This window comes from Sarcophilus harrisii, chromosome 4 (assembly GCF_902635505.1).
Source record: "Sarcophilus harrisii chromosome 4, mSarHar1.11, whole genome shotgun sequence".
Classification (NCBI taxonomy): Eukaryota; Metazoa; Chordata; class Mammalia; order Dasyuromorphia; family Dasyuridae; genus Sarcophilus; species Sarcophilus harrisii.
In genome coordinates this window covers 373,043,312-373,056,809 of record NC_045429.1, presented here as the reverse complement: position 1 = coordinate 373,056,809, position 13,498 = coordinate 373,043,312, and the positions used below count along the sequence as shown (strand labels likewise).

Here is a 13,498-nt window from a genome sequence, read left to right as displayed (position 1 = left end):
TTTCATAATGTATGTAAGTCAGAATTTGCTTTTTTGTGTGATATAAAGAAAAATGGCCAGACTTGAATAATAAGGCCATTTTATTTTGAAGTTTACATTGCTCTCTTATTATTCATATTATTAGATAATAAGGATACTGTGGATTATGGATGTAGATCTTAGAAGTCATTGAATCCAGTCCCCTGTGTTTTTCAGTTGAGAAAACTGAGACAAAGAGAGATTAAAAAGTTGCTCAGGATCACACAGTAAACATCTCAGGAATTCAAGTTTTTCTAATTTCAAATCCTAATCCCTAATCACTACATCATAAATAAATAAAGCACATAGATAATCCAGAGATTTTATTTTAATTATTAGTTTTATCTTCCTCAAATGGATTAGGGACAATGTGAAGCCTAAATATACGTCCAAGAATCAAAGGAAACCATGCTTACAGCATTATAATTTAGTGATTCAGTAATCAATAGGCTGTGAAACAAATTAGAATCCCCATTGCGCTTTACTTGAGTAGCTCTGGGATTATATCAAACTAGGTTTTTCCTCTAGTTCTGTAGATTATTTCACTAACTACCCTTACTCATTCTGTTAGATTCTTTTTCAGAACTTCATGAATCTTCCATAGTACTGGATATTTTCTCCTTTTAGTATCATGGAGGTACCAACATTTGACAATGTGCATCTCTCTTTCCTTATTCTTGTTACTTGACTGATCTGCCTCCTTTTTTTTGTTTTGTTTTTTTGTTTTGTTTTGTTTTAAAAATTGTAATTCAGTACTTTATCATGATTGAAGTCACTCTGTGATCTTAAAAGGCTTTGTCAATTGAGCTTTTGTTCAACTATTCAGTTGAACAAAAGCTCATGGGTTCTATAAACTTCTGTAAACTTTTTAAGTATGGCCCAGTGTCTAACTCTTTCTCTGACACAATTAGATATTGCTGTCCATCATTCCTCTTTTAATTAGTCACAGAGAGGCCAAGGGGTGCCACCAGCAGATAGAACACAGCTTGGTGTCAGGAAGACCCGAGTTCAATTCTGACCTCTAACGCTATATGTGTTACCCTGGGCAAGTCAGTTAACTTATGTTTGCCTTAATTTTCTTTATCTGTAAAATGAGGATAATAACAGCATCTACTTTCCAGGATTGTGTTTTGAGGATTAAATGAGATAATATTTATAAAGTACTTATGTGAAAAACTTAAGTGCTTCTTCTCTTGTCTTTCCCTTCCCTTCCTCCTCTTACCATTTGTTCTTGTCCCCAGATATCTCTAAGTATTGCTCTCTATCACAACCTCTTTTTTAGTTCTCTGTAGTTGAGTCCCACCTATGGTCTTTCTCTTAGCTTCACATTGCCTTTTGCCCAGAGAACACTCTGCTAGTAAAAATCTTGTTATTGGATTCAGTCTGTGCTATCACAGAAGGAAAAACTTTCATAGTTTTTTCTGTCTGAGAGGGAATTCAGTTCTTCAGCTGCCACATTAAATTAGTAGCTCTTCTTATTGTTAACCCTTTATGACTCAACTCTTAGACTTTTGATTTTACAAAAGCTTGTCTGAAACTGGACTGTTCAACTTAAGGGAATTTTCTAACTAACTTCAGGTTTAAGTACAGAGCTTATAAATTTTCATGTCCTTCTTCCCTCTGAGATATGCAGAAAGAGAACTAAGGGGGAACACTCACGAGTTCTTAAAATGTTTTTTTTTCAGATTTCTCCCTAATTTCCTCCATATTTGTGAATTTTGGATAAAGTTCCTTTATCTGATCATAATGTGTCATTCTACCTCTCTTTTTGCCTTGCAGCTCTAAATCCTGTTTTACCATGCTCACCATACTCTTCAAGTCCAAACTGTGTTAACTCAGTCCACCATAAATTTATGTCCCATAATTTCAGCTGGACTATCACTACAACTAAACACCCTGTAATTGATTAACTATCTCATTCTTTTTATTGGCTCTTCCAAACCTTTTTTATCCCTCCTCAAACTTTTCATCCTTCTCTTCTTAAACCTTTTCAACTGAGAATGTTGCCTTGTACTTCCCTGAAAAAATTTAGACGTTTGCCAAGAGCTCTCCTTTCTCTGCACCTCATCTGCTGATCATTTGCATCTGCTGATATTTGATGCTCTGTAATCCCATTGGAAAAGATCTGCAATGAATTGCAATTTCCTTCTCCTGCTTATTATACAGATGAGGAGATTGAGACAAATAGGGTTAAATGACTTGCCTAGGGCCTCATAGCTAATCTAATAATGAGTCTTCCTAACTATCACCTAGCTGTCCTCCTCACCTTATGTCCTCTTTAAAATCCCTGTTTCACGTGAAGAAGTAGCTCTTGTCAAGTAAAACCTTTTTGTATTCATAAGTAATCACATTACATCCTTTTTTTTTCCCCCTGTAGATTGCCCATTTTTATCATTGCTACTCTTCAATATCTCCATTTGCTTTCCTTACTGTCTATAAACATGATGACTATAGAGAATGGACATTTATTAAGTTCCTACATGCTAAAGTGCTTGCATGTATTATCTCATTTGATCCTTACAACTGTGAATTAATCCTATTTTGTAATTGAGCAACTGAATCAACAGAAATTTAACTTTTCTAGGATCACACAGCTAGTAGGTATCTGAGGCTAGATTAGAACTCATAGTCTTCATGACTCCAGGTCCAGTTTTCTTATCTAATGAACCATCCAACTATCTTTGGATAATTTCAGGCAGAATATTAATTTCCCTCTATGAAGTAACTCTGATGATCAGGGGGAGCTGGCTAAAGTATCCTTCAGTGATGACTTCATGTGGTTGTAGATCTCTTTTTAATGGTGTGGGATTATGTCTGGGTATACTAGGATATTGTTGGAAGATGGCTTGAGAAAAGGTTACTTTCGATAAGAGCTTCTTTTATATTCTTGTACCTTTTGGATTTTGGCAAATTTCCTTAAGCCCCCCAGTGAAGTAGTCTAAATTTATCATCTTTATTCATGTAAGAAATAAAGGAATTAATTGCAACTAGATAACATATTTATTTACCAAATATTCCCCATAGTTCCTTGACAAGATTCAGTGTATACACTCTTTCCTCACCCCATGTATCTATACCTTCAACTAGGAACCCTTGTTTTAGATGATGATGGAAGGTTTACATAATTCATACAGATCACAGCATTCCTAGCTTCTTGATTTGATGGAAGTTTGTCTAAAATTTTTATACTTTTTAGCCACGATTTTTTATACTTTTCTCTCTGAGTCTAAGGATCTTATAGTTTTCTCTGAAGATTTCTTGAGATATTTGTAGGCTCTATTTTTGATGAATGCTTTCATGTAGTGCAATCAAGGATTTAAAATTTTTTTTCTCATTAGTCTGTTTTTTGCTATGAAATTTTTTTTCAGTCTTTTGACTTTGTTTTTCTATTTCTTGTTGTCTCATAAGGTTATTGGCTTCTCTTTGGTCCATTCTTAATAGTCAAGGAATTTGTTGCTTGGGCTAGGTTTTGTACCTTTTGTTAATTCCCTTTCCAGGTCTTTCTTCATGTCTTTTCCATTTTTTTCTTCTAGTCCTCATATTTCTCATTCAGTTTATAAAAACCTTGGGGGAAAGGGTGAAATTTTTATATAATCTCTTACTGAAATTTTAGTTGATTTTTTGCCTAAGCTATATTTTTCTTTAAGGCTTTACTTATAGATGTTTTAGAGTTACTTCTTTGGAACTTGTGTCTTGAGCACACCTATCATAATACTTTTTTATGATGAGATTTTTTTTCTTTTTAAAATTTGCTCCTTCTTCCAGCCTGCTTCCTGACTGCTATCTGTCTACTCCCCTTTCTTTCTCCCATCTCTGCAAGTTCTTGACTTGGGTTGTGGGTCTGAACAATAGTAGATTGCTTCTAGAGTCAGCCATTGTTAGCAATTTAGAAGGTCCTAATGATTCAAAGAGACGTAATTGTAGGCTTCCCTTTCATCTGGGATTCCTGTCATGGTATTTTTCTGCAGTTTTCATTGAAAATGGGCAAGAAGTTAAAACTGAGACCCTCTTCTGTATCTCCAATTAGAATTACTTTGCTACTTGCTTGCTTCTAAATTTGTTCCACTCATGGTATACTCTCTAGGCCTGTGACCCCTCCCTTACCACCTAATTCGATGCATGCTCATAAGTCCCTTGTCTGTGGCCCAGAACTGCATAGAAGCAATAAAGCTGCCACATACTACCTTTTCTCATATCCTGCTCACAACAGGTCTGGGGTCTCCTTTTGAAGGCCTCTTAAGGGCCTCTCATTTGAGCTGGAGTGCTCTGCAAGACCCCTTATTATCCTCTTCAAAACTCTCCATCACCAATATCCCCAGACCTTTCTATCTAACTGTGCCAACCTGTACTTGAAAAGTCATAAGTAACTTTTTCGTGAATTTTCCCCTGAAGATTTAATCTGGTGTATTAACTAGATTTCTTTGAAGGATTTGGAGGATAAGCTCATTATGTTAGCTCCTGCTATCTGAACAGCATTGAATTTTGCCCAAAATGCCCCCCCCAAAAAAAAAGTATTTGAAAAATTATTTATAATTCATAGATCTGTTCATTTGGGGTTAAAAACTGTCGTAATAGCTTTATGAAGAAATCTTAGAACTGAATTGATTAAATTTTCTGAATTTTCTCTTTATTCTTTATATGGTTTGCTTCTTTAGTAAATTATAGCTTTGGTAAATTACTAAATTGAGATCTAGTACCAATTAATGTAATTAATTTCTTACAGCAAAAAATATCTAGTAAATAAAAATTGGATAGACACCATGTCCTATTGGAAGAAGAGTCAATATCAGGGCTAGGAAGGTCTTGGTTCAAGTTCAGCCTCTTGATTCTTATAAACTTAGTGACTCTGACCAAATCACTTAATTTCATAATATCTCAGATAATTCTCAAAGACTATAAGTTGCACAGTAGTAATTTATGTCTATTCGTAGAGGAAGTTGCTTCACTTTGAGTTCTCTACACTCACAAAATAATAGGTACAAACAAAAAATAAAATATTTAAGAAACTTTCAACTTCTTTAGATTTCCAAAATGTTGAGAGGGTGGTTTAAATGACTCCCCCTTTTAGTAAGAAACTTAGCATTTGCAAATATAACCAATAAATTCAAATAGTTCAAATATGATAAAGAAAGTCTGCTAGAAATAATTTTAGGCATTGTGACTACTTTATGTCCTTAAATATGCCACTAACATACCTCTCTAACCCTAAATGAGAAATTGTACTACATGTTACCTTCTACTTCAGGAGATGACATGGAACACTATTATAATGCATATAAATTTAGTCCCTTCCCTTGAAAAAAGTGCTTTGTGAATTTAGGATTACATGATATTGATAACTTGAACCATATATATTTTTTGAAAATATTTAAGAGTTTAATATATTCTTTTTTCCCCTCTTTTCAGAGCAAAGTTCCCATGGGAATTAAAGCTGGGAGTTCTAATAAGGTGAGTCATTTTTTTCCCTCTGACCTAATCTAATTTTTTTCATTGAGTGAAATCTTATCACTTACCTACTTATCATAATAGCGACAACTTTGGAGATTTACAAAGTTAATGGACAGTAGAGAAATTTTGTTTCAAGTTTCTGTTACAGATCACACGTACAAACCATAAGATTTCGGTAAGAGTAATTCTGTAGGAGTAAAGGCAGATTTGCCTGTGCTCTCCTCCAAATCCCTTTAAATAATAATTCTAAACAAATTTTAGAACATCAGAATCCACAAAAAATCAGAATGAAACTATTTTCCAGCCCAAGACAACATAGGAGATTGGCAGGTTTGCATTAGGGTGAATAACACGGACCACACCAATGCAGACTAGCCCCAGCAAATGGTCCTTGGAGTGATTAAATCAGTGGCAGCAGTGGCATTTTTTTGGTTCTCTCAGTCCACAGATGGTAAGGGTGTAGGACAATGGGTCAGGAAGAGATTTATATATGAATTTGGTTTCAGGCCTTGGAAGAGGTCAAAGAGGATTTTAAAAATCAAGTAAGATAAATAGAGGAAAAGTTGGGAAAAGAAATGAGTGATGCAAAACAATCGTGAAAAATGAGTTAACCATTTGGGAGAAGGCACAAAAAATATTGAAGAAAATAATATCATAAAAAACAGAATAGGTCAAATGGTACAACAAAAACCTAATGAAGAGAAGAGTGCTTTGAAAAGCAGAATTGGCGAATTGGAAAAGGAGGTATGAAAGCTCATTGAAGAAAATAATTCCTTTAAAGTTAGAACTGGGTAAATGATAGCTAATGATGTTATATAAGACATCAAGAAACAATGAAACAAAAACAAAAGAATGAGAAAAACAGAAGAAAATATGAAATACCCAGTGGATAAAATAGAGATTGAAAGAATCTATCAATCACCTTCTGAAAGAGATCCCAAAATGAAAAATAGGAATATTTAGCCAAATTTCAGACCTTCTAGATCAAGAAGTAAACACTGCAAGCAGCCAAAAAAAGAAAGAGTTTTGTGGAAGTAGAGTCAGGGTAACACAAGATTTAGCAGCTTCTACATTAAAGGCACAGAGATCTTGGAGTATGATGTTTTAGAGAACAAGAGAACTGAGATTACCTGTATCCAGCAAAACTAAGTATAGTCCATCAGGAAAAAAATGGACATTCAATGAAAAGACCAGAACTGAATAGAAAATTTGACTTTCAAATATATGATGCAAAAGCAGAATAAAATGGCAAACAGGAAAGAGAAATCCTAAGAGATTTGCTAAGATTAAATTGTTTATATTTTTACATAGGAAAATGATATTTATAACTCCTAAAAACTTATTCATTAGCAAGGTAGTTAAAAGTAGTATACATGGAAAGCAGAGGTATAAGTTGAATGGGATGATATGATTATCTCAAAAAAAATTAAGAGTGATGGATATGGCTTTTTTCAACAATGAGATGATTCAGGTCAACTCTAATAGACTTGTAATGGAAAGAGCTATCTGCACCCAGAAAGAGAACTATGGGGACTGAATGTGGAGCACAGCACAGTATTTTCACCTTCTTTGTTGTTGTTTACTTGCTTTTTTTTTTCTTTCTCCTTTTTTCTCCCTTTTGATCTGATTTTTCTTGTGCAGCATGACAAATGTGGAAATATGTTTAGAAGAATTGCATATGTTTAACCTATATTGGATTACTTGCTGTCTAGGGAAAGGGTGTGGGGGGCAGGGAAAAATTTGAAACAACAGTTTTGCAAGGGTGGATGTTGAAAACTTTACATGTATTTTGAAAATAAAAATCTGTTGATAAAAGAAAGAATGCACTGGGAGAAGGAAAAGGGAGCAGTATGGTATAAATTATCTGACTTAAAAGAGGCCTGAAAGAGATTTTACAGTGGAGGGGAAAACAGGAATTGAAGAGGGAGCACACGAACCTTACTGTCATTAAAATTGGCTCAAAGACAGAATAATACACATTCAGTTGGGAGTAGTAATCTGTTATAAGAAAAGAGAGGGGAAGGAGGACGAAGGGAGGGAGGGAGTAAAAAGGATAAGCAGGAGAAAAATGGCATGAAAGGAAGCACATAGTTGATAATCATTACTGTTAAAAAAATTTTTATAGTGAGTTTCTCTGATAAAGATCTCATTTCTCAAACATTAAAAAAAAGTCAAATTTCTAAAAGTGAAAGTCATTGTTCAATTGATAAATGGTTAAAGAATATGAAAAGGCAGTTTTCAGAAGTAGTCAAAACTATCTAATAATGTAAGAAAACGCTCTATATCAGTGGTTCACAAGCTTTTGTTCTCAGTATCTTTATACTATTAAAATTATTGTGAATCTGTCCAAAGAGTTTTGTTTATGTGGTTTATATTTACTGATATTTACCATGTTAGAAATAAAAGCTAATTTTGAATTGGTAAACACTCTAAAAAGGATTTCAGAGACCCCTGTGATTCTCTGAACCATATTTTGAGAAGCACGGCTCTAAATCACTACTGATGAGAGAAATGCAACTCTGAACTACTATCTCATACCTGTTAGATTGGCTAATATGACAGGAAAGGAAAATGACAAATATTGGAGGGGATATGGAAAAATTAAAATGTTAATGTACTATTGGTGAATTTGTGTATGATGCACCAATTCTGGAGAACAATTTGGAACTATAGCCAAAAGACAATAAAACCACGCATACCCTTTGCTCAAGTAATACCAGTACTAAGTTTATATACTAGCAGGAAAAAAAAAATCTATGTACAGAATTATTTATAGTAGCTGTTAAAGTGGTGGCAAAGAATTGGAAAGTTGAATGGATATCCATCAATTGGAAAATGGCTAAAGAAGTTTTTGTATATGATTATGATCAAATACCAATTTATGCTTTAATAAATGATGAGCAGGATGTTCTCAGAAAAAAACATGAAAAGATTTACATGAATGGATACAAAGTGAAATGAGCAGAACCAGTAAATTCTACTCAGTAATAGCAATATTGTATAATGATATGATGTAAATAATTTAATTCTCAGCAATACAAGGATCTAAAACAGTTCTGAAGGATTTATAATGAAAGGTGATGTCTTTTCTCCAGAGAAAAAACTGGTAGAACCAGAATGCTGATTAAAGATTCTTTTTCTTTGCTTTATTTTTCTTGTTTGTTGTTGTTGGGTTGTGTTTTCTTTCACAGAATGACTTACATGGAAATATATTTTGCAAGATTTAGACATTTATACTGTGTATCAAATTTTTTGCCTTTTCAATGAGGAGAAAGGGAAGAAGGAAGAGAATTTGAAACTCAAAATTGAGGGAAAAATGTTTTAAAATTTTTTAAGTAATTGGGAAAAATTAAAAATTGTTAAATAAGATTTTTAAAAAAAGCAATTTCATCCCACAAAACTAGCTCCTTGTAAGCAATGGCAATATTTAATGGAAATAATGTGCTTTGCCATTTTTCCTTAAATAGTATAATGTTTTTGAAATTACTCAGACTTGATTTTCTGATACCCCTTGAAAGGATTTTACTATACTTTGCTGAACTCAGTTTTATTCACTTTGACATTGCCAACTCAGTAATTCCTGTCATCTAGATGGTCTCTGGTCTTCTATAGTAACTAATCGTCATTTCCAAGGTTAAATTGTAATCAATAGTAAATAGTTGTCAATATCTTTTGAGCACTGTACTCTTCAGATGGATATAATATTTCCAAGAATTTCTAATTATTTACTTTTCTATTTTCCACTTGAACTACCAGGTTTAAGGAAATCAATTTTATTTTTCCCTAGAAAGTAAAATATCCTCCACCCTAATTTCTGTAATGAGAACAATTACTTTTTAAATTGGGCCAGGAATTATGTCAGCTGACAGGATTATCAAGATAAGTCTGTATTTTTCTTGCAGAGAAGTTTTGATTAACTTTGTTTTGAGATTTTGCTTATAGGATGATACTAAATTCAGTTCCATCATTCTGTACAATTTATTCTGACTTGAATTTTAAATTTGTTTCAAAATGTTAAGTAATGATTGCTAAATATACTTATGTATTTTATTACAGTATTCAAAAGCAGCAAATCATTCCAAAGAAATAGAAGACTGTGAGCAAGCTAATAAGCTGGGAGCAGTTAACAGCACATTGAGGCAAGTTATATTTAAGTAGCATTGCTTTTTTTAATCAGAAATATATTTTTTTGTGCGATGCATGCAGGAATTTTTGTCAAGCTTTAATGAAGATTCCCTTTAAAGTGCCAACTAACACTTAAGAATGGCAGGAGAAGTTATAAAATACCTAATAACAGATTTCTTTGGTCTGCTTGTGTGTCTGTGTGTGTGTGTGTCTGTGTGTGTGTTTACATGTATACATATGTTTTGGCTAAAATGTGAATTCTAGATAATTGGATTAGCTACACAAGTCCCAAAATAATGTTTCATTGGGACCAGTAGGTGGCAGCAGTAGCTTAGTCCAAGGGTTTCTTCTCAGCAGTGGTTAGAAAAGCCAGCCAGATTAGCAAAGTCCTCAATTCACAAAGGGAACAAATTGGCAAATTAGCAAGAGGGCTTTAGCAGGTAAAAAGAAAGAAAAGAGTAGTAAGTAATGTTAAATTCTTAAGCATTAAGTCATTGAAATTGAGGATTGGCAGATCAACAAAACAGAACAGTCAAAAAGTATTTAAGTACTTGTTATGTGCCATACCACATGTGGGGTTCTAGGGATCCAAATATAAAGCACTTACATTCTAATTGGGAAGACACCAAGGATATATAAAAGTATGTTAAGAATAAATAAATGAACATAAGATAATTTAGGAGTGATACACTAGTAACTTGGAGCATGAGACAAGGTTTCATGGAATAGATGATACTTAAGTTTTGTCTTAAGAGGGGGACTCTGAGGCAAAAGTGAGGAGAGAATACATTCTGGACATGTACAAAGAGGTAGAATGAGGTATGAGTAATACAGGTAAGAAACAAAGAAGGCCATTTTAGCTGTAAGAAGGTCTTTTTAGCTATATGGATTAGTATGAAGAAGGGAGTAATGTTCAGTGAGACTCTAAAGTGAAGGTATGATGTGTTTCAAAAACTAAGTAGAAGAATATTTGGTTTATGCTAGAGGCAATAGAGAGGTACTGATAATATCTGTAAGGAATATTACTAATTACTAAGGAAAATTACAGTAATATTATGTACAATGGACTGGAATAGGGTAAAAGTAAAGTTTGGGAGACCTATTAGGATGCTGCTGCACTAATCCTGATGAGATAATAAGGGCCTAACAAATGCTATAATTGTGAATGGAGAGAGGGGGTCAGATGACAAAGATTACAGAGGCTTTTCCAGCAAAATTTGGCAACTGATTGGATATGTATCAGGTAACTTGGAAGCTCAGAGAGCCAAGGATAATGATGTGGTGAGAAATCTGGGAGACTGGAAGGATGTTATCCATATATTTATTAAGCTTCTGGAAGTGCCAGCCATTGGGTACAAAGTATAGAAAAACAAAGAATCTCTAAATTAACTTACTTTTATATTTCATTAAAAGTTAAAACTAAAATATAAAGAGCATAAATATAGTTAATAAATACAAAATGTTTCCATACCACGTAGTTTTAGAAGGAGGGTTTATCAGTCATCAGGATCATAAAAGGCTTCTTCATACCGAATATTTTTCGTGATCATTTAAGATGAATTTTAAAGGAAAAGCTAGATGGCGAAAACATATGTAAGGAAAGATTACATTCCATTTGTAAAAAGTACAATTGTAGTAACAAAGCCATATAGATGGCAGACAGTGTTATAACTGAAGAATTGAGATGACCATTTTGTCTAGATTGTAGAATGTGGTAGAGGTAGTGTTGGAAAAGATAGGTTAAGACCAGATTGTTTAGAGCCTTAAAAGTTAAATAGAGGAGTTTACATTTTAAGGACTTAATAATTAAGAATATGCTCAAGTTTATGATGTAGGATAATTACAGTTTCTATTTTGGATTAGAGTGGGGTCAGGTTTCAGATAGAGAAACCAATTAGGAGATTAATAAAATCTGATAAATGATCAGGGCCTGAACTAAGTTGGTTGCTATGGGGTATGGAGAAAAATTTAGAGACAGGGGAATGTTGTGAAAGGACAAACAGCAAGATTTGGCAACTGTTTGGATATGTGGGGTGAGGGAGAATGAGCAATCTAGGATTATGCTACTGGAAGAGTAATGATGTCATTAATAGATAGGAAAATTTGGAAAAATAAAGCACTTGGAAGCAAAAATAATAAATTCAGCTTTAAAATTTCTTAAAATGAGTTTAAGATATTTCTAGTGCATCTATTTTGAAATGTCTAATAGGTAATTAGTAATGGAACAGACTAGAACCCAAGGGAAAGATTGGGAATGGATATGTAGACTTTTAAGTGATATGCATAAAAATGATAGTAAAACACTTGGGAGTTTTTGAATATAGAATCTCTATAATAGAAGAGAAGAGGGCCCAGGATAAAATTAAGGAATACCCACAATTAGAGGTCGTGATAAAAGTTTAAGTCAGAAAAAGGGACTCATTACTAGATACGTAGGAATTGTACATGTATGTCTGTAATAAAATGAAGCCTGCCAATTAATGTAAATTATTATCTGATTGGTGCCAGTGATATTTTTATTGTAGCTCTTTATTAGAAGTTTCTTTATATTATGCAGTGTTACTATGTTTTTTGTGTAAAATACATATTTATTCACTTTTTCCTATTATTGCTACCTGACCATCACAGGCCAGCTAATGAATGAATTTTTAGTTTGAAATTGCTTTTTTAGGATTATACTAAAGAAAAAATCTGACAGAGACAAGGAAATTTCACATCTAAATTTAATTTTTCTTTTGATTTCTTCCTTATAGTAATCAAAGTAAAGAAGCTTTCATTGATTGGGCAAGATATGATGATTCACAGGACCATTTTTGTGAACTTGATGGTAATAAAATTTTAAATTATGTCAAATTTAATTTTCATTTAGAAAGTAAATGATTAAAAGGGGAGATCATCTGATGTAGTGGATAGAGAACAATTCTTGGAGCTAGGAAAATTTGGATTCAAGTTTCATCTATGATCCATAATGATTGATTTCTGTCAAGTCACTTAAACTCTCATTGTCCTAAGCCAGTCTCTAAAAGAGTAAACTTCAGAGAAGGTGCCAACCTGCATTGGTAGAGGAAATTTCTTCATCTCATTCTTTACTTTACCAGTGAAGTTATAGGACGAGTTTCTTTCTGTATTTCCTACATCAGAGATGTCAATCTCAGTGCTGGCTTAGTGATGCTTGAACCTAGGTAAAATTTAATTGGGAATTATTTAACAAAGTAAGATAAAATGAAATGTGATTTGAATAAAATTATGTTTTAAATCCATGTTTTGTGGTTTCAGACCTTCAGAAAATTGTGGTGTCTCTGTGTTTTTCTCCATAGTTTTCTAAAGGGTGTAAAAGGAAACTGAAATTCAAACCTACTTAAACCAGTTTCTTGAGACATCACATAATAGAATAGAACTTTAGTAAGGGATTGCTGAATGCTGTATAGCTCTGGACAAATGCACAGTAACAAAAAACTTCTAAAGGGATTGTGCAGTTTTCTGAATGGAGAAGAGGAAAGGAGCTATAGTTTCAATGTAAATATTAACATATAATATGTAAATATTTACATATATATCATATAAGAAGAGTCTTACTTCATGGCACATTTTTATAAGATTATGATTTTATATGATTATTATATACTAGTTGTTTCATATAGTTTAATAAAGAAGAATGCTAAAGAATTATGAGAATAAGCCATTTTTGTTAGATATAAACTAAAAAACATCATTGTGAGTATGTTCTATTGAATATAGAGATGGCATAGTAAGCAGCTGAAATACTTTTTGTTCTTTAATTGTTAACCAGTAGCTGGGTTATCCTCATTTTCTTTGAGAAATGTTAAAAGAATATGTTTGGGGGCAGCCAAGATGGCACAGTGGATAGAGCATCAACCCAGAAGTCAAGAGGACCTGAGTTCAAATG

General features: G+C 33.2%; 1 protein-coding gene across 1 annotated transcript in view; it reads left to right on the top strand.

Annotated features, from left to right (window-relative positions):
* The window catches only part of ERO1B (endoplasmic reticulum oxidoreductase 1 beta), a 57,444-nt gene that overhangs the window by 19,903 nt on the left and 24,043 nt on the right, over positions 1–13,498 (top strand). The window contains exons 4-6 of the mRNA XM_031966946.1: positions 5,425–5,466; positions 9,523–9,605; positions 12,345–12,418. Coding sequence (XP_031822806.1) covers positions 5,425–5,466; positions 9,523–9,605; positions 12,345–12,418 — 199 coding nt within the window. The remainder of the gene's footprint in view (positions 1–5,424; positions 5,467–9,522; positions 9,606–12,344; positions 12,419–13,498) is intronic.